General features: G+C 36.9%; 1 protein-coding gene across 1 annotated transcript in view; it reads left to right on the top strand.

Moving 5' to 3' along the window:
- The window catches only part of LOC142336337 (uncharacterized), a 115645-nt gene that overhangs the window by 85208 nt on the left and 4516 nt on the right, over nucleotides 1-25921 (top strand). Inside the window, exons 2-4 of the mRNA XM_075385095.1 lie at nucleotides 24129-24153; nucleotides 24345-24466; nucleotides 24809-24988. Coding sequence (XP_075241210.1) covers nucleotides 24137-24153; nucleotides 24345-24466; nucleotides 24809-24988 — 319 coding nt within the window. The 5' untranslated portion in view covers nucleotides 24129-24136. The remainder of the gene's footprint in view (nucleotides 1-24128; nucleotides 24154-24344; nucleotides 24467-24808; nucleotides 24989-25921) is intronic.

The raw sequence follows: 25921 nt of genomic DNA, 5'->3' as shown, positions 1-25921 counted from the left end.
AGCAAGATTAGGAACAAATTTTCCAATAGAATGAACTGATCCCAAAAAAGAACGGAGTTTCTTTAGAGTTTTTGGGGCCTCGAGTGCTAAGATCGCAGCTGTTTTACTTTCGAGGGGCGAGATACCCGATTGTGAGATATGGTATCCAAGCCAATCAATTTCTAATTTTCCAAAATGACATTTAGGAAGGTTTATCCTAAGATTTTCGTCATCTAATTGTTGGAGGTATTTCATTACATAGCTTTTGTGTTCATTCAAAGATCCTTTACTAACTATCAGAATATCGTCCAAAAAACAATATGTATTTTGTAAGCCAATCAGAGTGTAATCCATAGCTTTTTGGAAATCAGCTGGCATATCAGTAAGTACGTAAAGTCCTGTTTGAAATCTATAGATGCCAGTCATATCACCGCTGATGATACTGAAATTACAGTGATTAGCTGTTTTAGCATCCAGATTTAACTGACTGTACGCGTATTTTAAATCACTTGTAGAAAAATACGTTGTGTTTTGCGGCGCGGGAGTACTTATTTGTTGAAATATAGATTCAGTTAAGGTATCAATGTTCGGCATCTGATATTTATTCGTGTGAATGGCTTTGTTTATTACTTTTGAATCCAGTGCAAGCTTTATCGTTTGGTCTTTCTTTACCGTAACTACAATGGGTGATCTGAAATATTTGTCGGGGCAACTTGAAAGTTTTATGATGTGTTTTTCGGCTAGCAATTTCATAAGTTCACTATTGTTTTTGTCTTGAAGATTAATAGGGATACGTCTACCTTTTTGATGTCTAGGTTGAATATGTTTGTGAAATTTAGATTTTGCTACATGACTTTTTGATCTTCCAATACGTGATACCAAACCAGGAAAAGTTTTGGCTATCTGTTCTTTACGGTTACCATTCAGAAACGTAGATTGGGTTACTGCAAGTCCAAGTTGGTCAAACTAGTCACGACCTATTAAGGACTTTAAACCGTCAGCTACAACTGTGAAGGTGGCTGAATCATATACCCAGCCTTTGCTTGTTATTGGGGCTTGAGTCTTTCCTTCAACTTGTATGGGTTCATTTGAGAAAGTTCGCAGTTGTGGGGGCACCGTTTCATCGATCCAGAATGCACGAGGGCTGCTTTGTACCACCTGCAACGCGAGTGAGCGGTTGAGTATACTACAAACGCTCCCGGAGTCCACGAGTAGTGTAGAATTGATATTACCAATCTTGAGAGGCATGTTGAGTGGTTCAACTTTCTCTACGGCAGTCTCGATCATCGCAACTGTATTATCTTCCTCTCCACTACTGTAATCCGATTCGTAGAGTTTAGCTGGTTGGAGAAAATTCACAGAGTCCTCTGGGTGTGGCTCTTCTTCTACGACACGTATCATCTTTTTCTTGGGATCCTGTGGCTTTGTATTCGTGTTCTTTTGTTTGCGGCAGACCATTGCAAAGTGGTTTAAGAGCCCACAATTACTACACGTTTTCTCCTTCGCAATGCATTTTTCTCGATGATTTGGGAGCCAAGTACAGCCGCAATTTGAACAGTAAAGTGTTGAACGATTGTTTTGTTTTGAGGCATTATTCGTATTCTGCCAATACGGTTTTCGTGGCTTTGTGGTAATGTTTTTGTTGAAATGAACCGCATTAACATTTGCAGGAACAACGATCTTGTTGTGCTGCTGTATCTGATGTTGATTCCGCATCCCGAGTTCCATATTGATTGCTAGCTCTGAAGCCTGCCGCGGTTCAACAGTTTGTTTTAGAAGCTCTTTTTGAATTTCAGGATCTATCAGATTAGTGATGAAGACATCTCGTATCAGGGTCTCTTCTTTATTCTCAAAGTCGCAATTCTCAGCCAATTCCTTTAGTTTACCATAGAAATGTTCTACAGTTTCTCCCCGAATTTGTTTTGTAATCAAGAAGACATGACGATTGAAAGTTATGTTACGTGGACGGATGAATGCTTTCTCCACGAGTAGTCAACAGTAGTGAGAAGTCAACAGTAGTGAGAGTGTCGATCATGATGTGCGGGTTCTTAAAATTGAGAATGCGGCGGCTTTCTGTCCCGATGCTTAAGTAGAGTAGGGAAACTGTTTTGCGATCTGCCAACGACCACAGTTTATCGCCACACATGCTACCCACTTCAATGAGTCGTTGGCATTTGTTTTGACAGTTCATCTTTTGTTGCGCGTTGCGTGCGTTCCTCTCCCTCTCTGATTGTGCGGATGCACCCACTATTGTCTCTTTGTAAATAGGCTCGAGGGGAAGTTCTACCATCTCAGGTTTAGGCCCGAGTAGCGTATCAAGAGTGATATGTTCTTTGGCCAGCAGTGCCAATTTGTTCTCTACTCGCCATTTCTCCCACCGAAGAGGAGAATGGGGTGTAGGTTTGTCCCAAAAGGGGCCAATTCCAAGGGGTGATCGTTTGGTTGCTGGTTGTGCCATGTCGTACTCTACTTCATTAGAGTAGTGATCGTGGTGCGAGTGTGCGTAGAAATTATTAATTAATGATTCGCGGTGCAAAATTCTGATTCAATTTGTTCGCGCTTACTCGCGCAGCGAAATTCAAGAAGAGAAATTGATGAACTGATTTCGAATTGCAAAATTAAGGAGAATGAAGATTAAGGAAATATGAAGCCTTTGTAAACAACGTGAATGCGTGATCAGACATGCCTGATCACGGGGCGGGAAACCAAGCAGAAAGTTAACAACAGATCACAAGACGCAAACTGAACGAAAATATGAAAGGCAAATTAATGAACTAAATTTAGGGCACCATATAAGATATACTGCATCAAACAAATTAATGAATAAAGATACATCAGGTATCACAGGTCTTTTCCCCAAAATTAGTGGTCCAAAAAGTTGTAGCCCTCAACCATAGTAAAAATATTATTGTTGTGGCAGCTAAATATTCGTTTGGGGGATCTATAATGGAAAAGATATGTTTTTATATGGAGAACCATTAACAATCCATTCCCCTAAAGTAAAATACAAAAAAAGTATTGGACACTGAGACCAGTTTTTTGAAATTGTTGTCAAAAACTGTTGAAAAGTAGCATCATTTTAAAATTTTAAACATTTTCCAAATTGCTTTCTCCGTCAAAGTTTAAACCGTTCAGTGGTATATTTATTTGAAATTTTTTCTACCATATAAACAGATTTTAAAAAAATTAGAATTAGCAATTCTAAGAATGTACTAAAATTTTAAAAATAATTTTAAAAAAATTCGTTACACAATCGTTACACAATCTAACCACAAATTGAATTACACATTGACATGCCTCATTACAGCGCCAACGAGATCTGCCGTTGAAGAGACTACGAGAGAATGACAAAAACAAAAAAAACTAGAGAAAGCAAAAATTTCACGGCAAAAATTAAATATCAAAATTTAAAAGAACCTAGCAACAACGTCAAAATGCTGTCAGATAAGCCCTCGACTATACAAATTTACATGTTTCTAACTATACAGCGGATGAAAATTTTTCTTAATGAGACTAGGTAACAAGTCGACAAAGAGAACGAAATATGTGGCGAAATTCAAAAATTTTTAGAAAATCAATATTTTTTAAACCAACAAATTTCAAAAAAGTATTAGATGCAGAAAAACTCAAAAAACTACAAACGATTTGCGAAAACACAATTTATTGATACCAGTATCAGATAGCTATTATCTGAATACTATGTACTTTTAATTCAATTTTTTATTTCTACTGTTTCAAGTGAAAAATTTGTACTGAGACATTAACTAAGTTCACCTGGGCCACATTTGAAAACCATTGGGATATGTTATTACGCGATTGTGTTGAAAGAGGAGAAAAACTGAAAACTGACCACCCAAAAAGGGATTAAAAAACTCATATTGTCCAACAAACAAAACGTACGTCAGTGACAAATCAATTATGTAGATATGTTGTTTTCTGAAATACAAGAAATTGGACGGGACGTCTCAATGATGAAAATAATTTACAAGTTGGCGAAAACAACAACAAAAACTGAAAAGTTTGAAAAAAATTGAGATTGTATTTCATAAGTTTTAAGACTCTTCGCTATAAACTGAGTTCATTGGTTAACATCATTCAGTCAATCTTCATATGCATTTTATGCGAAAAGTCAGCAAATTACGGCTACCTAAGGAACAGAGAAAACAGGAAAAAACAGCAAATTCGAGAAACAAAAAATTGAGCGAGAAAAGTGTCAAAGGCAATATAATTAAACTTTTCAATAAAAACTCTTCTATTTTCGTATAATTTTTTAACAGCAATGAGATTCTTCTTTTTTAACAAATACATTAGAACCACGAAATCTTTGAGAAAACTCGTAGTATCAACGCCACAAAATTCAATAGCTTTCAACGGAAGCCAATAAAAACGCTAAATTGATGGGACGACGACGTTGTTTGTCATTACTATTTTATCAAGCAACCATTATAACACGTCATTGACTATGAAAACAACAAAAATACAGGCAAAAATTTAAATTCAGTAGAAAAGTTCCTGAAGAAAGTGTCGAAGCAATTTAAATCTCAAAGCTATACTCTGAAAACTTCATCTATGATCCAGTAACAGTCTTCCCTAAACCAATGGGAACTCTCAGTATTACCATAATCTTATAGGAATACAAGGGGAACTAAAAAAAATTAATCCAAAAATTAAAAAATTATGAAAACCAGTGGCATTGAAGTCTTAAAACTATTAGGTGGAAGATAAAACCGGAAACCAGATCCATTTTGTATGCAGTAGAAAACAAGGGGACCCCAAAGACTGACTCAAAGTTTACTGAGACTGACTCAAAATTCACGAAAAAAATTTAAGATTGATTAATTTTTAAAAAGAAATTTTGAAAAATTATTTTTAAGGACTTAGCAGCCAGTAAATTCAATAGCTTTCAACGGAAGCCAATAAATACGCTAAATTGATGGGACGACAACGTTGTTTGTCATTACTATTTCATCAATCAACCATTATAACACGTCATTGACTATGAAAACAACCAAAATACAGGCAAAAATTTAAATTCAGTAGAAAAGTTCCTGAAGAAAGTGTCGAAGCAATTTAAATCACAAAGCTATACTCTGAAAACTTCATCTATGATCCAGTTAACGTCTTCCCTAAACCAATGGGATTTCTCAGTTTTAGTATAATGTCATAAGAATACAAGGGGAACTAAAAATATAAAAATTAATCCAAAAATTAAAAAATTATGAAATCCAGTGGCATTGAAGTCTTAAAACTATTAGGTAGAAGATAAAACCGGAAACCAGATCCATTTTGTATGCAGTAGAAAACAGGGGGACCCAAAGACTGACTCAAAGTTTACTGAGACTGACTCAAAGTTCACGAAGACAATTTAAGATTGATTAATTTTTAAAAAGAAGTTTTGAAAAATTATTATTAAGGACTTAACAGCCATTAAATTCAATAGCTTTCAACGGAAGTCAAAATATACACTCAAAAATGCCCCGATAGCAGGTGAAAGATATTTGCATATTTAATCAATTAAGCATCACATTAAGTCTTATGACAGTGAAAAAAAACAACAAAACAGGCAAAAACTAAAAGTTCAGAAGGAAAATACGAGAAGAAAGTGTCTGAGCCATTTTAAACGTAAGCTTTTCTCTGAAAACGTCCTCTGTGACCAACTGAAAGTTTTTCTAAGCCAATGGGAGCTATCAATATTTGGATAATGTGATAAGAGTTTAAAAGTAACCATTAACACAAAAATATCCAAAAATTAAAAAAAAAAGCTAAGTTAGAAGATAAAGCAGCTAACCAGATTAATTTTGTTGCAGTAGAAAAAAGGGGGTCCTGTCACTACTGAGACTGACTAACAATTCACGAAAAAAATTGCGATTAATATTCAGAAAAATTTTCGAAAAATTATTTTCAAAGTCTTGACACCCATTAAAATCACGAGCTTCCAAAGGAAGTCAATAAATACGCTCCAATTTAACCCTATATGAGGACAATGACGTTTGTCATTCATAGGTAATCAATAAGACATCACATGAAGGCGACAAAAAAAACAGGCACAAACCAAATTTTCGTAGAAATGTGCAAGAAAGTGTCGAAGCCATTTAAACCATATGATTTTCTCTGAAAACTTTATCAGTGATCCACTGAATGTATTTTTTAAGCCAATGAGAACTATCGATATTTGGATAATGTGTTATTATTTCAAAAGTAACCAATGATATTAAAATAACACGAAAAATGAGATCTGTCATTGAAGTCATATATCCAATAGTTAGCAGATAAACCCGCTAACGAGAAAAAATTTGTTAGCAGTAGGAAGAAGGTCCTGTCATTACTGAGACTGACATACATTTCACGAAAATAAGTTTATTATTGATTAATGTTCAAAAAAAAAATCTCGAAAAACTGTTCTTAGTCTGAACAGCCAATAGCTGTCCACTCAAAGCACTAGATATGTTCAATTAATGCTCATTACGGACAATTTTGCACCTTTAGTCACAGTTCATGCCATAGGACTTCTCGTTTCAGTATAGATTCCTTTTCGTATCTTCAATCTCAGAACTTGTTCTGAATCCTGTCATTCTGATGATCTAGACAACCTAACAACATCTGTCCAACATCGCATACTGGAAGATGATGCTCAAATTTTTTTCAAATATCTGCAGACAAAGTTTATAGCAATCCTTATTTTAACTGACTTCAACTAATCTCTTACAGATTGGAAAACTTACGAATTCAAGAAATGAGTGATAACAAAATTGCTTCTTTTTTTGACTGGAACCTAAAACAAATTGGCAGCTTCAGTACAAACAAATCGACCTGCCTTTGTCTTGTGCTTAGCAGGAATGTTCAATAATTCTGAATCTGAAGACGTGGACTCATTTGCATTTTTTGGATCATATTCCATCTGAACTTGACATAGCAGTTGCCTGCAAGCTTCAAAGAAAGCTACAACAGTTTACCTCAGCTACTGCCGCTGTAATTTCGACCAAATGAATGAGGACGTTACTTTGAATTTGAACATTATTCCTACAGTAATGCTGATGTGTCTTTAAAACACTCGTATGATTGGCTTTTTGGGGTAATTGAAAAACCCGTTGTAACATACTTAGTTTCTGTATATCTGCTATGTTAGTTTAAATCAAATTCAGAATAAACTTCTATCAAATTTATGTTTTGGTTTTCAATTTTCCTGAAGAGCGGTCTAAGGACTTCGAACGGTGGGAACTGACAGCCTTAGTTTGAAAACTGCTATATTTTGAACATGAATTAAAGTAACTTTACTTTAGATCACATCTTCTGGGGTATGAATTCTATTCTCTACTTTCAATGATTAGAGGTGCATTTTATTAAGAATGTAAGGTCATTATAAATAATGTTAAGATTAATAACATCAATGCAATCTGTTCATTTAGTTTACATTGGTTTATTTAGACTAATTCAATAACATTGTTCGAAAGCACTCGCATAGTAAAGGGCATAATATGAACGAGAAAATCAAGGCTATTAAGTCAATTTGAGTCTATTACTTTAGAGGTTAAATGATAGATTGACATCTAATTAAATATGAAAATATTTAGGAATTAAATATGAAAATATTTAGGATGTCACACAACGCTGCTTTTTGAAAATTTTCAATGAAAATTTTGAAGAATTATTTCCAGATAAATGAGACGAAGTTTAAAGGGAGTGAAAAGCCGCCCAATTGAAAGTGGGTTAAAAGGTAAAGCAATAATGAGAGCAATTAGGTATCAGAGCACATTTGATCTTAAGGTAATATCGGGATTGTTAATGAAAGGGTTGTGAAGAAAGCATATGTTAAAATTTATCACATGTTAAGGTTAGACAGTTAAGTCGATGTTTCTGCCAATTCAATGGTGTCGTCCATTGGGTTGTCTTCTCGTGCAATTGTCGCGAGGGAATTTCTCGAAGTGTTAAGTTGTTGACTGTTTGTCAAAGACCGTGATCGTGCAAGTGTGCCAAGTTCCTGGGCTGTAAGTACTGTTAATGCATCTTTCCACTTGTGGGCACTCTTTCGCACTGCTTCCTTGTGTTCACTCGCTATAGTGACAACCGGTTTCAGTGGTACTTTCGATTTATCATGAGTCAAAAAGTTCGGTACTAGACGTTTGAAAATTGCGAATCGATGGTATAGATACATGGCTAGAACATGGAGGATGAGATTTCCGATAAAGACAATTAAGGTTAAAGTTAGTGAAAGCTTAATTGGGACGTAGGTTTCAAGCTTATTTGTTAATGTAGGTTTTAGTAGTTTCATTTTGTGAGCAATTGGTTTTGCAATTGCATCAAGTTGTTCTAATTCAATGAATTGTGAGCTTTTTGTTAACTGTTTCTTCACGGTTTTCAACATAGCAACGTTTGCATCGACTTTGGATTCAAAGTAGGGCAATTCTGAGATGTCAGGGATGGCTGAGATGAGATGTTGTAAAGGATCTGGTAGTTTGACTGCTATTCTTTTCGCTGGGATATTTTCGCAACTTTGAAGGTCTGGTCTGATTTTTATGTATTTACTAATTAGTTGAGTACCGCACTCTAATGTGACAATACATACGTTACATCCTGGGTGCTCAGTATTTCGTGGCAAATTGTCAATTCTGATGCTATATTCTCGAAGTGTGAATGTCTTCGAAGCGGACGTAATGAGCCAGATGCCGTATCCAAGATTAGTAGCCTTTTCTGGTGTAGGAAGTGTTATCTTTTCTGTGTCGCAAACTGTGAGAGCAGTAATTGAGCTATGGAAGTAAAGAGTGGCTAAACAAGACAATTGTCCCAGGTGGGTTTCTATAGTTTCGTGGCATATTTGGTATCTTGATGATCCGAGGCAATTTCAATATTGTTGTTCAGTTAATACCGTAGTTTCCATCGAATCTTCAGATATAGCCAAGTAAGGGCCTTCAGTAACCCATCTTAAGGCTTCTGAAGAATCTAGTTGTGGCATGGGTATGAGATGAGCCTGGTATACGTTGAATGCTGTCTGGCTTGAGGAGAGAGGGATAGATAATGTTAACAACAGTCCTTCTGTGATAGTTGAAACTTCACTTAATAATTCTGCATCGTAGTACGATAAAAGATCTTGCATCGGTATTGCCAATGTAAGGCGATCGGTGGCATCTTTTTGACTATCGTAAACTGAGTTGAGTATAGCCATTAACGATGACTTTGGGACTAGAGACATAGGTAGACGTTTACTCAATAAAATTGGAATTGAGTTTAGTAGGTTGACTTTGTACGCATACAGAGCTGATCTGTAGCTCTTTATGTCTGCATAGAGGATGGACAAGAGAGACGCTACAGTGTCAAAATTGAAATTCAGTTGCTGGTTGGAGAATAACATCTGTGTACAATCTCTCAGCAAATGAAAGTTTTTTTCGATGACTTCAAATTGATCTTCTATGATTTTCCAATTTTCGTTTTGGTTTTTCATAATTTCATTTTGTATCTTCTGGATTTCCTCAAGTTCATTCGAAATGAGAAAAAATTTTTCGTTCGCCTCGCTTTCAACTTCCAGTACATGGTCTGTCAACACAGATGCGTACTCGTTCAACTGGGCAATGTTCTCCGCATTTTTTCTACCTTGGTCCTGACAGTTACCAAAAATTCCGGCAAAACCACAGCTTCCTGAGTTTCCCATGAGAATTCCTCCACCAAATAGTCCTATGCCAGCCATTAATGCGGCTCCAACATGTGCTTCTCTTCTTTTCCGTTCGTTTTCTTCTCCCATCGTTAGAAAGGTAGCGGTTTCTTCTCGCATAGAATCAACTTCTCGTTGGGCTTCAGTTGTTTCGCTTATAGTTTTCTGTAGCATCCAGTTCAAGTTAAAGGGTTCGGTGGTTGAATTGAAATGACTGGAAAAATCTAGGGGGCAGAAAACTGACGGAAGTTTCCACATTTCGGCTAGTTTTGTCAACATTTCCTGGATTGAAGCTCTAGTAGTAAAATTGTATTCTGGGAATGGAACGAGAAATTCGATGTTAACAAACTTTTCAGCCAAAAGGATTTTGCTTTTCTCATTGAACAAAATTCCTTTAGACAGGTAGTCTGTTGATTTTGTTGACTGAATTAGACATACTTCGCATAAAGTCAAAAGGTAAAGATTTAATCTCATTTTTGTGTAACTGAAATTTAGATTGGATTTGTGTCACAATGATTATTTTGCAGCTGCGTACTTCCAAAACGTCAAAATTGATTTGTCCCCGGCTATTTGTTCAGTTTGTGTGTTTAAATGATTTAGTTAATTGTTTAACTTTCATAATCTCTTGATTTTGTTGGATCAGTTTATTTGATATTCATTGAGCTTTTCAGATCAAAATGTGTTTCAATGTCACTGTTGACGAGTTTGTTATTACTTGCTGTCCCAATGGCACATATTTTGCAAGGTTCAACATTTGGACTCGAGGCCATGCGCCACAATGTGGGGTTCAAGTTGAAGGAGATCAATTCAACTGGATGTCCTTCATTTATTTTGCCTTAAGCGTACCCTTGGTTTTGTGCGTATTGAGGGGGGCGGTTAGTTGGCTCCTATTCAGACGTTAGATCAGTGTAGTTTGTGTCAGCATGATTAAGTGAAGGGACGAATTAGTTTCAATGAGACTTAGTGAGTGGTTTACCAAGTGTTAGAACTGTTTGTTTTATGTCTCATTTAATTACTCAGTGTGTGCATGTGCATGTAGTGTTTTATCCAACAAAGTTTGATTAAGTGTGTTGTTAAAGTGCGTGAAATAAACAGTTTTGCACGTGTGTTTAAAGCGTGTTGTGTAGATGTTTGTAGCTTTAGTTATCATTGCATGTTAGCATAAATTAAAATTTCATTTCCAGATCAAAATGATTTCTGAACTTTATGATCTAAAATCTAAAGCTGAGGCTTTGTTACGGCCTGTAAAGCGAGTGCAGCCAAAGGAAGTAGAGCTTGGTGTTCCTTCGATATTAAAGACACAGCTTGTGAAGTTCTCTGATCGGAATTTAAACGTGAGTTTCTTAATTTGGTACGTTTTGCAGTTGTCGGAGTTTCCTCGAATAATTTGCCTTTTGTACTGTATATTAAATGATTAATGAAATTTTCAGCGCGACCTAGCAAATACAAAGAAGTTTGAGAACATCACTAAGCGTTTCAATTGGCCCGTTGATGAAACGCGGTGCGGAAACTTCGGCAAAGACATTTTATTTAACTGTACCTTGAAGGAGGAGTACAAGTGTGATATAGATTACAAGCTGCCCCCAACGTTTGAATTGGCTCCGTGGTCGTTTGGATTTTGCATCCTGGGCGAGGGACCCCAGTTCGTGCCTTGGCATTCCGATTGGGAGGATGCTGCTGATTCTTTTATCACTTTGCACGGGCAAGCCTCAAAATTGTGGATTTTGTTGCCTCCTGGAAAGTTTGCTGCTGAAGTCGAAAGATTGGCCAGAGAGGTTCCAGCACTTATCGATCAGCTGCCAGAGCTTGTGGACCAAGCATATATTGCCGTTCAAGCGCCCGGGGAGACACTTTATCTTCCTTATGGATGGCACCATACAGTTTCGACTTTTGGGGTGCAAAATCAGTTTACGTGTCTTCTTTCTATATCAACATTAATCAGTGAAGAGAGAAAGAAAACTGCTTGGGCTGGTGTGACACAAGGCGCCTTAGGTGTACGAAGAAATCAGCAACGTCAAAAAGGGCCAATCAATTCATGAAGGTATGGTAAGTGAACTTTTCATTTTTTGGCGTTTCTGCAGATTAGTGCAACATGACCAATACTGTTCTCTAACTTGTCCACCAAGGCTAAAGTGCTGGGTATTTTTGCTTAATTAGAACCACCGTGAGCTTAGCTTTATCGGAGTACTATATAATTAGGCATTTTGGGCATTTAAACTTGCAATTTTTTGAAAAAACCCCGATTTTCAGGCTATTTTTTGGGTCAGATTTCGGTCGACTTTTGGTCTGCACAGTTCGGCCAAAAATGGATTCTGGGGCTATTACAGCTAAATTCCGGTCATGTCGGCTCATTTTGGGGTCTGGTGCAGCGTTTTGTAGTCTCCGAATTCATAAAAATGGAGATTTTAGCTTATTTTTGGGAGATAGGCAGTGGGTTGCTGTCGAAAGTCGATTTTCTGTGATTTTTGAGCCATAACTTCAAAAATTTTCGTTTTTTCTGTTCTGTTTGGGCTTCGATGGGTTGGTATACTTGTTGCCTTTAATACCAGCGCAAAAAATTGCCCGTTTCAGCATCTAATTTTGTGGGGCTACCGTTTGTTTGCGTGCAATTTTCACATTTTTGATGTCCGATTTTTGAAAGTTCAGAAGAGAAGTTCTCGTTTCCTATTGGTGCCAGGTAAAAACCCTTTGGTGGGCCCTTTCTAGTGGCATAATGGGGTCGCTGGGCCAAATTTGAGGTCGTTTGCTCTTTTTTTGAAAGTTTGGTTGACTTTTGAACTTTGGCGCTTTTTCATTTTTTGCTGATTTTGCCGAAATTTTTTATTTATAGTTTTTTTGAAAACTAAACTTCAAAACTTGATCAATATTGGAATATAAGCTCCACGTAATGTCTGAAGACGGGTTCGGTGGTTATTTTTTCTCAAAATTTGAAATTCGCTCTTTTACTTCGTTTTTTCCAATTTTTCCATTTTTCTCGTTTTTTCATTTTTTTCTGCCTTTTGTGATTATCTTCCTTCATTTGTCATATTTGGTTGGTTACCTGACCTTTTGTGGATAGGTGCGAGGTTGTCTTGCATAGCTCGACGACTGATTTTTTGTTCACAACAAGATATTGCCTTTTTTTGTGTTTTTGCTTCGTTCATTCGGCTTCCAAGTTTTCCTCTTTTTTGTATTCTTTTCTCTTTATCTCTTCAATTTCGTTCTTTCGCATCCTTTCTGTTATTGCTCCAATAGCTACTATGATTGAGGTGAGTTTCAGGTGAAAAGTAGGCTTCAGCTTTTTGAGAATTGATGATACACTGTTATTTTTGAGTTCGAAAAGTGTCGCGGATCAGATGGAAGACTGTTTTCTCTTTGAGCTGATCAAGTCCACATCCAATTTTTGGAAAGATTATAGTATCGATTTGATGTTTTAATAGCAGATACTTCAAGTTGTGAAGTGTTTGTGACAATGCGTAATATGTCGGTTTCTCAAAGAAGTGTTTTTTTGTGATAAGGTTAAATATAATTTTGTCTTTACGTGGTTCATAATATGACATTACCGCTCCGATTGGAAGTTGTGGACTTTTCTCGGCTATTTGTTTGATTCCCGGGTACTGTCGTGATACGCGTCTGGCGAAGCCTTTTCCCATATGGAAATCAGCTGAGATGGAATGTGCTATAGGGTAAGGCATTCGTAGAATATTGCCTTTGACATAAAATATTTTTTCCCAGTTTTTTGGTGTAAAAGAATTGATAGTTGTTTGTTTGTTGTTTCTTGTTTTCTTCCGTATCTCTGACGTAGGGGAAGGTTCTGTTTCTACGTCCCCTTGATATTTCAAAATGCTAGCACGGACTTGGTCTAATTTTACTTCCCGTGAAGTGCCTTCTGAGCTTTTTGCTTTCTGTACAGATTTTTGAATTATTTTTCGTTTTTCGCTTCTCGTTAGTGTTTCGCCTGTATTCAAGACTTCTAATGCTTGTCCGTCTATTGCTGTTGCTCTTCGAGTTGGTGTTTTCCTGTCGGTAGTTGTATATTGCCGTCTAGCGACTTGGTTTGAGAACTGGATTTTTTTTGGAATTTTCGTAGGTTTCAATGGTGATGGTCCATAAACAACGTTTTGTGGTCTTTCCAGTTTTTGTTTTTCATACCCCAGTGCTAAGTGATCAGGTTCATTGGTTGCATCATCGTTTTGGTCATCGAGTACAATAGTTCTGGTTATAGGTGGAGGTGATTGGGGTGGTGTTTCATTTTCTGGAGTCGGCGGATGTTCTACTATTGGTTGTTGCCTGATTTCAGGTGCAGGGTGCTCGGCTCTAGGTGCTGCAGCTGGTGCAATTGGAATTGTTAGTGACACTTTCACAGGGTTCTTAGCTGAGGGTGGTTCTGGTGGATGGTTGTTTGTGGAAACATCATTAAATGCAAGGTTTTCCAAATATTCGTCAAAGAGTTCTGGCTCTTTTTTGGTATCTCTTCGCGACGGATCGGCTTTGAACTCTGCTGGGTCAATGGTGGCTAAATCGTCTAAATTGTCTGGTCGTTTTATAGGGCGGAGTCGAATTCGATGTACACACTGGGTAAAATGTGTGCCCGTTTTTCTTATAATATAGTTCGAGTCAGTTAAGACTTTCTCTACTCTATAAAGTGGTAACCAAACTTGGACTGTCTTTGTGATCGTTTGTTGTTGAGATGTTATTTTTGGATTGAGAAGAAGACAGTATGAATGATACTGCAGTGGTTTAGCTTCCGCTTTTTTGTCATAATAATATCTGTATCGCTGATAAGATTCTATCAATCGTAATTTGTTTTCTGCGAATTTAGTGATCATGGAGTCCTGTAAACCATTTACGTAATCAGAGTTGGTTTCAACGGATTCCATTGCTTTCCTGGAAAATCGTATATCCAGAGGTTTGATCGGGTCTCGTCCGTGGAAGATTGAGGATGGGCAATAGCCGATTGAGTGGTGATATGATGTATTATGAATGAAGACTGCGAGAGAAACATATTTATGCCAGTCATTCCACTGACTGTTTGTATTGATTTTCAGTATTCGCTTCAAAGCTGCGTGTGATCTTTCTACTACCCCGATTGTTTGCGGGTGTTTAAGAGTTGCATGTTTTAATTTTATTTCTAGTAGTTCAGTAAGCTCATGCAAGAGTGACGATGTGAATGTTGTGCCAAGATCACTTAGGATGGTCTCAGGGATGTAACTATGGTTAAAGAAAATTTTCACTAGTTCTCTAGCTACAGTGTCTGCGCTGGCATTTGTTAAGGGTACGGCGAACAAAAACTTTGAAAAAACATCTATGCCACTTAGCACATATTTGTAAACTGGTGAATTGAATGTTCCCACTAAATCTATTTGTAGCATATCACCTGGGTATGACTGTAGTGATGATAAGGGTTGTAGACTCGGTCTGAGATGCTTCTCATTGGCTTTTCGGAGCTGTAGACATGTGAGACAGTTCTTGACTAGGTCTAGTAGTTGTTCTGTGAAGCCTGGGAAATAGAATCTTTGACGGAATTCCTGTATTATTCGGTTTATTCCATTGTGACCTGCTGTACGTGAATTGTGAAGTCGATAAAGTACTTCCTTCCACAAATGCTTTGGTAAACAGTATTGCTCGTACTGTACTTGTCCAACATCGTTATAAAAGAGACGGTAAAGTATTCCTTCTTTCACTATGAGTCGATTTAATTGCTTGTAGTATTTTTTGAGTACTTTTGTTCCGTATGTTACGTCAACTAGGCTTCCATTCATTTTCCACTCAATCACTCTACGGACTTCATCATCTTGCATTTGTTCGTGCTTTAGGTCTAATGGGTCAGTTTTTTGTAATATGTCGTTCAAAGTATCTGCTGGGTTTGTGAATTGTAGCGCATTTATTTGATGTATATGGAATCTTACAAATCCCTTTATCTCGTCAGCTGGTTGGCTTGCTTGACGCTCTAAGTAAGATTCATATAACCCATGCAATTTGAGTTGCTCCTCAAATTCGGTTTGTTGGTTCTTTGGTGTGAAGATTTCATCTATTGTATCAATTGCATTCAGTGTTACATCTGGTGTATCTGCTTTCGTGTCTATTTCAAATTCGCGTATTGTGATTTTGTCGTTCATTTTCAGCGTAAGGCTTGCTGATCTGTCTGTTTCAATTCTAGACAAAAAATCTGCTGCGTAGTTAGCTCTCCCAGGTATATGTGCTATCACTATTTTGAAAGATAGGACTCTGTCCAGGAAGTTCCATAGTGAGGGTGGTATAGTCTTTGATTGGAAAAACTGCGTTAGGCTTTTGTTGTCTGTGAGCACTACAATTGGCTGACTAGCGCCCCAAATATAATGAGCAAAATGTTCCAATGCAAAATAGAGAGCTAAAAATTCTTTGTAATAAATCGAGAACTTGAGTTGCGCTGTTGTGAACGTTTGGCTTCCAAATGATACCGGTGCATATGTTTTCCTCTCTTTTGGTTGTTTTCCTTGGACATAGTCTTCTACCATTAAAACAAATCCGGCTGCATAGTAGCTGGCATCACATAATAAAATGTACTGATGGTCAGGTCGGGGGAGTCGTAATGTCATGTCGGTTGCTTCGAGTAAATCTTTTTTAATGATTTCAAGTCTTTCATAGTGTTTTTCACTGGGTTGTATTTTTGCGTCTTTTTTGAGCAGTTGGTAGAATGGTATTAATTTTTCACCAAGGTTTGGTATGTAGTTTTTGAAAAATTGTACAAAGCCGATTAGCCTTTTGACTTGTTTTGTTGTCTGTGGCATTTTTATTGTGTTTAGGAATTTTGATATTTTTGCGGCTTCAGGTGAAATTCCGGATGAGTTTATAATGTTTCCAAGGAACTTCATTGACTTGCAGGCTATTTCACATTTCTCTGGTGCTAGTTTCAGTCCAGATCTGCGAATACAGTCGAAAATTTTTCTTAGTGTTGGTAAAAGCTCTTGAAAGTTTGATACCGCACATCCAATATCGTCCATGAATTGTGTACAAACGTCTGCTGCCAAGCAAGGATCAAGGTAATGTCTTATGAAAGAACTAAATCCGGTGACTGATTTGTTGAGGCCTTGTGCCAAACACTTGTATGCATAGGTCCGAGATGAAAAGTTAAACGCTAAAAGTTGTGTTGATAAATCATCTGCCATTTGGACGCAGTGATATGCTTGTGAGCAGTCTAGTTTTGTGAAAAGTGTCTTTCCGGCAAAGTGATTAGTTGCATCAGTGATGTTAGAGATTGGAAAATTTGAGTTAAGATAATCGTTTTTTAAAAGGTGATTTATTCTCCGGAGATCAATTAGCAGTCGTAGTTTACCGGATTCCTTTCTGTGAGCAAACAAAGGGCTACTGTATTTCGATTGAGGCAATGTTGTGATGAGGCCATAGTACTGCATCAAGGCTAGTTCCACTTGTAGTTCTTCTCTGAGGTGTACTGGTGTGGGAGGGCCTTGGACGTACATTGGCATGGAATGCTCAGGAGTCAGTTTGATTTTCAGTTCTGTATTGTAACCGACGTCAAATCGATGTTTCGCGAAAATATCACAATATTCAAGTATCAGTATTTCGAGTTCTTCCTTCTGTTCAGGGTTTAAGGCTGATTTGTTCCAAGGGAATCTGCGAAGGAAATTGTGTCGGTCATCAATGTTATTAATTGGGTCTGAGTTTTCCATTTTTCTAAGTTCTTGTAATTTTTTTATAAATTTCTAACTGGATTGGTGTCAGCAATTCGGGGTGATCGCATGTTTCTGGCGTCGGGAACCATAGTGAATTGTAGTCTGGAGGAGGTCGCGGCGGTTGCAATTTTCCTTTCTTTTCTGTGTCTTGAATAAGTTGATTGATTTCTGGGATTTCGTTTTCCTTTTCTCTGAACTTAGCGAGTGCTATAAGTTCAGGATCAATTTTGATGAGTTGATCTGCTTGTTCGGGTGTCAATATTGAAAATCTTGCTACTTCTGTACGTTTGTGTAGGGTAATTGGATGATTTGTAATGTTTATTGTTGATACAAACAATTTATTCTGGTCACTAATTGTGCTAAGTGAAGAAGTGAAAGCTAAGTCTGTTTCTCTTTCCAAAATTTCATTCGGTATCAGTACTCCACTGAGGTTTTTGTACTCTTCAGTGCTTTCAGGTGGTGAACATTCTAGAATAGCATGCTGGTTTGGTTGTATCGTTGTATTTTTCGTGAGATAAATTGGTATCTTTTTCTGTCTAACTACTCTTCGTGGTTCGTTTGTCGGCTTTATTTCGTTAATTTGTATGGTCAAGTCTGATAATTGTAGAAATTTACGTGCTGGGCTAATGGTGATGTCATGTTTTTTGAAGAAAGGGTTTCCTAGGATGATTGAGTTTGCCGTCGGTAAAACTAAAAAGGATTCTGTGAATTGTTGATGTGCCATTGTGAATGTTAGTCTTGTTTGTTTGACTACCTTAACGGTTTGGCCGCCTGCCACTTTTACTTGATTCCATTCAGGCGTTTCGTCGGCTATTTTTGTTGTTGGATCGTTTGCTTTAATTTCTTCATAAAATTTGTTGCTTATTACATTTGCACAAGCTCCTGTATCTATTAGTGCTCTCCGAGTTAAAGTCGGGCTAAACTTTAGGTTAATATAAGATAATGTCTGTCCGTTGTTCACTGAGATTTTGTTAAGATGAAGGGTTTTAGTTTGATGGGATTTTTCTGTCGGTTTTTTTGTTTCAGTTCCAATGGGCGGCTTTATTAGTTTTTTGGTTGTCTCGGAAACGGGAATGATGTTCCTCTTGAATTCGTTTTTGATCTCTGTGAGCATTGGTTCGACTTATGGTTAGGGTAACCACAGGTATAACAAAAGACTTTGGTTGATGGGGTGACTGGAAAGTAGGGGGAGTTGGGTAGTCGTACCTCTGCGTGTGTCTGCATCTGTTGGGAATTCAAGTTTTGTGGGTTTGTGTTGCTCTGAGGATTAAATTGTTGTCTTTGTCTTGGGTGGTAATAACGCGGTTGGTTATTTCTGGGATATGACTGTCCAAAATATCTGGGGTTACCCCGATAATTGAAGTTTCCTCTTGGTTGGAATCGAGGAGTAAAATTTTGGGAGTTTGGCCACTGAGTGTTCTGCATACATGATGAAGAACCTGTTATAGCCATTGTATTGTTCTCTGAACCCCCTCTGTATGATGATGTCTCCTGATTTTTTATCCTATCATCCATTGAACTTAGTTTTCGTTCCATTGCTTCCTGAGTTGCGTTCAATTTTGATAAGGCGCTAATGAGGTTATCTGATACTGTTGTACTTATTTCGTTGAATCCGTCCTCTGGGTAATCGTCTTTCCTACATAAGTCTCGAATAGTCATTTGTTGCCGGGCTAATGTGCATAATTCCTGCACTGTTGTATTTGGTGGTTGTTCCATCATTTTTGATCGCAGCCATCCTGGCATGGCTTTTTGGAAAATTCGTTTAACTTGTTCATTTTTGAACTCTTCTTCTGCGTTGATTCGTTCTTGTCGTGCTGCAGTTTCTCTCGCAAATCGTGCCTGTTCCGCTGCGTCGGCTCCATTTGCTAATGGGGCTACAGCTGGCAAATTTGGTGGTGGATAGGCTCTTTGAGCTGCAGTTTGTAGAGTCACCAGAAAGTTCTCTGGCGTGTCTATTTTTGGATCGAACTTTTTCTGCTCGAGCCTCAGTATATGGACCTCCTGTAATTGTGTGTTGCAGAAATGATCTCTTAACGCCGTCAAACTCAGTTCAACGTCTTGTCGGGTTGCTTCAGGAAGTGTTTGGAAATAGCGTAGAGCATCACCTCTTAAGTGCAATTGTAAGAAGTTTGCTTGTTGTGCATTCGGTATTGCTGCTACTCCAATGAATCCGCGGAAGAGTTGCTCAAACTGGCGAAAGCTTTCTTTTTCTGTCCCGCTGTATGGTTCTACTGTAATTTGTGCATTCGCAGCCATACTTACTTTCTAACCTTATTATTATTTTACAGCACAATATTAGGTAAGCTATTGCTTAATGGTTGTTAGGAGCACTATAAATTGGCACTGTTATTGGCGTATATAAACACTTCGAAATGCTCCTTGAGTCTACTGGAGTGGAAGTTTAGTAGAGTAGTTAGGTTGTAATTATTTGGGGCTGGCACTATGATAATAATAAACAGCAATAGCACTTGGAAAGAGAAGACTTCAAAAGGTTGAGTTAATTTTAACTTACAGTCCTTGAGTTCTCGAATTCTCACTTTCCCTTTCTTCACAGTATAACCCAGATAGATTGGCCATCAGACTACCAGTATCACAGAGCATTTGGAGTTGAATACAAGGTTGCCCCATCAACATCAGTTCTGAAGTCCATAGTTTGAATCGGGTACTTCTCGATAATTTTCAAAGTCATCAGGCTGGATAACAATTTTTTCAGAATAAGACTAATTGTGTTCTGATTTTAGCGTTCAGAACTTTTTAAGAATATTTGTTAAGAATATTTGGCGATTTGTTTGATAATTTTTCTAGGAATTACGTAATTCAATTTTGGTGATTAGCAACATTTTTGGCTGTCTTCCTGCTGTCACCATGTAACATACTTAGTTTCTGTATATCTGCTATGTTAGTTTAAATCAAATTCAGAATAAACTTCTATCAAATTTATGTTTTGGTTTTCAATTTTCCTGAAGAGCGTCTAAGGTCTTCGAACGGTGGGAACTGACAGCCTTAGTTTGAAAACTGCTATATTTTGAACATGAATTAAAGTAACTTTACTTTAGATCACATCTTCTGGGGTATGAATTCTATTCTCTACTTTCAATGATTAGAGCTTCATTTTATTAAGAATGTAAGGTCATTATAAATAATGTTAAGATTAATAACATCAATGCAATCTGTTCATTTAGTTTACATTGGTTTATTTAGACTAATTCAATAACATTGTTCGAAAGCACTCGCATAGTAAAGGGCATAATATGAACGAGAAAATCAAGGCTATTAAGTCAATTTGAGTCTATTACTTTAGAGGTTAAATGATAGATTGACATCTAATTAAATATGAAAATATTTAGGAATTAAATATGAAAATATTTAGGATGTCACACCCGTTCAATGCAAACCGAAAATAGACAACACCACTGACTTTGAAGGCGATATTCAAGAAGTGACAATTTACATACCTGCGACACTCTTGTACATTATATAGTAATCGCTCAAATAGTATTTTCGTCCCTTCATTCATCTAATTTACCAAATCATTAAAAAGTAGCTAGTATGGCTTTGGACTTTTGGACCAAAAAGATTTGTAATTCTTCATTGTGGAATCCCAGACTTTATCATCAGGAACTCTGATAACTCACTTCTAATGCCTATTTTCTGCTTTCCACCAGTTGGATTAAATTGAATCAGTTCAAACAAGCCTTGTAATCATTGTGGAATCCCAGACTTTATCATCAGGAACTCTGATAACTCACTTCTAATGCCTATTTTCTGCTTTCCACCAGTTGGATTAAATTGAATCAGTTCAAACAAGCCTTTGGAGATCGGAGGCAGTGACCGTTCTTTTCAAAGAGCGCTATGCTTTTCTTATCAGAAATATGGAAAAAGCAAACAAAGCTGTTGGATTTACTGAAAGCGCATGGCATAAGCATATGGAATAGATATGATAAACCGTAAAGTTTTTAACTTTACGGTTTATCATATCTATTCCATATGCTTATGCCATGCGCTTTCAGTAAATCCAACAGCTTTGTTTGCTTTTTCCATATTTCTGATAAGAAAAGCATAGCGCTCTTTGAAAAGAACGGTCACTGCCTCCGATCTCCAAAGGCTTGTTTGAACTGATTCAATTTAATCCAACTGGTGGAAAGCAGAAAATAGGCATTAGAAGTGAGTTATCAGAGTTCCTGATGATAAAGTCTGGGATTCCACAATGATTATGATTTGACATCTGTTTCTTAACTTCATCAATGACCTACCAACTGTGGCACTTTCTTCAATTGCTCTTTTTTGTTTGTTGACAATTTAAAAGCTATTTCTATTGGAAACAATAAAATTGTATCGCTCGATAAACTTCAAGATTATCTGAATGCACTGCACAGTTGGGGTGTTGAACATCAACTCTTGTTTAATTTGCAAACTCTTGTTTAATTTGCAAAAAATAATTGATAAAAATTTTATACCTTCAATGTTGAATCATCCCTCTTACAGTGACAGATACCGGAAGGTTTTCTCTCTTCCTCTTAAAGAGGGTGGGCTGAACATTCTTCTTCCTGAAGACAGGGCAAACGAATATGAAAGATCTATTCGGGTTTGTGAGCCGTTACAGAATCAAAACGCTATAGATGCAGAGTTTTATCAGGAGAAAATACTTTAGAAAATCAGAAAAGAAAAACAGGAACAAGCTATAGCGAAAAAGTTGGCAATCAAAGATCTCATCAATGATAAAGAGGCATATTCTCTAGATTTGGCTATGGAAAAGGGAGCATCATGCTGGCTAAATGCACTTCCATTGAAAAGATATCATTTTGATTTAACCAAGGGAGAGTTTAGAGATGGAATTGCTCTTAGATATGGATGGGATCCCGCAAAATTGCCATCAAGATGCGCATGTGGAGAAAATTTTAATGTAGCCCATGCTCTTCATTGTCCAAAAGGTGGCTATACGCACATAAGACACAATGACATCCGTGACTCTTTTGCCAACCTGCTCAATGAGGTCTGCGATGATGTCGAAGTAGAGCCCTGTCTTCAGTCTTTGCAAGGGGAAACCTTCGCAAATAGAACTACTACTATTGATGACGACGCTCGACTAGATATCAAAGCTAATGGTTTCTTCGATTCACGCTTCAGCAGAACGTTCTTTGATGTGAAAGTGTTTAATCCGTATGCGAAGAGTTTCCCAAGAATCATACCGGATTCCTACAAATATCACGAGTCCATCAAGAAGCTGAAATACGAACAAAGGATAATCGACGTCGAGAAAGCCACCTTCTGTCCGTTAATCTTCTCGTGTACAGGAGGAGATGGTCCATCAGCATCAAAAGCCATACAGAGATTGGCTTCTAGGATCAGCGATAAGAAAGAAGATTCATATTCGGACGTGATCACGTACATAAGGACAAAATTAAGTTTCGCTCTTTTACGTAGCTCCATACTCTGCCTCCGTGGCGCGCGCTCCATGCGCAGGCGCCCTGCAGTAGAAGCGTCAATAGGAACCATTGTAGAGGAAGGGAGGCTGTTATGCTAAATGCTTGATATTTTTTCTAATCTTGATTCAAAATCACTGCATATTATACTTTAATTGCTACTTACCATATCTATCTTGTTCATAATTCTGATGCTTTATTTTCTTTATCCTTTGCATCTGATGCTTCAATTTTTGACTACTGTCAGAATTTATAAATACACATAGGAGTTGACTTGCTGCCCCCGAGTTGACCGACTACCCTTTTAGGGGAGGGGCTTTCTCTTAATTGACCACTTTTTAATTTGCAAAGGTGATAAATTAGCCAGTTTTAATTCGGCAAACACAAGCATTTAAAAACTTGTGTTTGGGGAACTGAAACTGGCTGATTGAGTGCTTTTTTCAAATTGAACAGGAGATGATTTTGAGCACTTACTGACAGAATTTTATTTTTATAAACTGACAAAACCTTGAGTTCAAAACTCATGTCAGAGATGTGAAGCTTGTTTTAGATGAAGATCTTAAGCTTATTTAAACATTTTCAACAAAAATTGGAAAAGCAACAAAAGCTTTCTGTTTGTTAAAAACGAGTAGTTTGTCATTATTTGATCGTACAGCCAAAGGTAATCTGTATCGGGCTATAAATACTTCCTTGTTACTATTGGCTTCAGAATGTTGGGAGCTGCCGAAGACTAGCTATACATTTATTGAGAACTTCAAAATGAAAATGTTCAGATTGATTAACGGAAGCGTGAGATATAAGGACGCTTTATTAGAATCAAATTTATGGACACCACTTTTTGATAAATTGCTTAAACTCCTATGTCTGTTCAGTAATGTCGTCGAAGGGAAGTACAACGTTAATTTTTCGCAGCAGGTCAAAATAAGTAATACCAATAGAAGACGTTTCTCTACCAGAAGTAAGTTATGAGATAGAGAGGCACAAGTTGTACAGAACTGGATTCAGAGTCTATTATTCCTTAATCTTAGATTTCTTTAACCCAGAAAACTTGAATTAGAACTGATCGAAATCATGTGGATTTACTTTAATAGAGACTGCACTGAAGACAACAGCTGTAGCTGGACTTACATTTGCCTGAATGAAAATTGCCATCCTTATGATAGATTATAACAGTGGTGCATATTTCCGCAGTGGCATATCCGCGAAGTCATAATAATTAATAAATAATAATTTTCTTTTCCTAGGGGAGCTCTAATGGGAAGGAACCCAAAGCTTTTCACTATTTCGATAAATATTCTGATATTTCTATTTGAATACCTTAATTTGATTGCCTCAGTTATTTAATTCTGCATTACATGATAATGGTTCAATAAATCTAATTGAGTTGTAAAACAATTGCATAAGTAAAGTTTTTCATCTAATGGTTCGTTTTAGACAATATGGCGGCCACAATTAGGTGAGGTGATATTTTCAAGCTCAATTGTAGCAAGAAAAATTTTCTGGAAAAATGTTTCTGTGCCTATAAACACTAGTTATCTTGCCTGCAAAAAGAGAGTATCGTCTCCATATTTTAAAAAAAATCGTCATAGTAAGTCTTATGATCATGAGGCAAGACCAATAGGTGATTTGACGAGGTTGATTTTTCAGGAAAGATTTCTATCAGAAAGATAATACAGTATGTGCAACGTTTTATGTGAAGAACATCAAAGCCGATTCTTCTACAATCGACATTACGGAGCATCAGTTACATATCAAGTTGGATACGCCAAGTTAGTTTATTTTTCTTGCCGATCATCGACGAAGTTTGTTATGTTGAACAACTCCTAATTGCCTGAGTTACAGCAGAGAATTTTTTAACGTTTGAAACGTGAGGAGTTGGTTGTATCTGCTTCACAAATTGAGATTTTAATTTTAGACAATAGTTGCTTAATATTAGATTTTTAAAATAAGGAACTTTCTTCAATAAGTAATTCAGAAAATTTAGTTTTCATAATTCGTTATCTTAATCAAGAGTGTGCTTATCTCGTCAAGGTTCGTGGTTCGACTATCGGATGAGCTTAATTGCTATTTGTTTGACCCTCGTTAATCACCAGCCTTTGGAAAAAATTTAGATGGCGTCCTGAAAGAGACATACGAGCTTTTCAATGCAGTCGAACCCGATAAATGTTCATTCAAAATTATGTCAACCAAACTGGAAGTGAAGTTATGTTCAACAACCTTCATCAAGTGGACCTCTCTCGAGAAACCAGTTAATGACAATGCTTCAGTGCCTGCAACCACAGTCAATCTAAGTAAGACAAGAGTCATTATTTTGTGTATTTTAAATGCTATCTGTTATTGTCTATTTTGATTATAATTCTGATGCTTTAATTTCTCTATCTTTTGCATCTGATGCTTTAATTTTTGACTACTGTCAGGATTTATCGGCATTCGAGGAAGGCACAATTTGAACATTTTTGAGCGGCAAAATATGGCTTTACGGCTTCGACAGCGTTTTCTCGCAAATTTCAATTGAAATTTTGTTTGTTGTCTATTTGTTGTTGTTTTTGTAGCCGCATAAAAAATTGAATGAAGACAGGTTTTAATGCCCTCCTATTGAGACCTATGTGATCATAAACATGTTGGATGTTTTCATTTGCTATCGAATGGTTTTCATTACTTTGAAATTAATTGTTTTAAAAATATAAGCAAATTTTAACTCTTTTCTTTTTGTTTTGTCTAATTGTTACCGAGCTATATTATGGAGTGGTCGCATATCTTTTCTAGTGAAGTACAAGTTCATTTGTTTGATTTCAGTTTTATCTGACGCTATTTTGACCTTGTTAATATAAATTTTTTTGAAAATGGACAAAGTTTTGGGTGTAACTAATGTTTGTTGTTATTGTTGTTTGGTTTTGTTGTTCATATTGGTTTGCTTTTTTAGTAATGGCTGATATAATCAATCTAATTAGGCATTTTTAACTGCACTCAGTTATTTGCGTTGGAGGCGATTTTGTTGTTCATAAACATTTTTTTTGAAAAAGAATTTTTGGGTTTTTATGCCAAGAATGCGGATGAGCGGGGTCGGAACTTTATGTGCGAACGCACATTACTGATTCTCCTTGTTTTTTTTCGAGGGCAAAATAATTTTATTTTGCGGCCTGATGGCAATCGTAGGAGAACTCAATCGTAAACCTGAGATTCAAATTAATTCGATCTGCTCTTAGTTTTGTTTGCTTGGTAAC

This window comes from Convolutriloba macropyga, chromosome 3 (genome assembly GCF_964194025.1).
Source record: "Convolutriloba macropyga chromosome 3, txConMacr16.3, whole genome shotgun sequence".
NCBI lineage: Eukaryota > Metazoa > Xenacoelomorpha > Acoela > Convolutidae > Convolutriloba > Convolutriloba macropyga.
The sequence above is the reverse complement of the archived record's forward strand: the minus strand, read 5'-3'. Positions and strand labels throughout refer to the sequence as shown.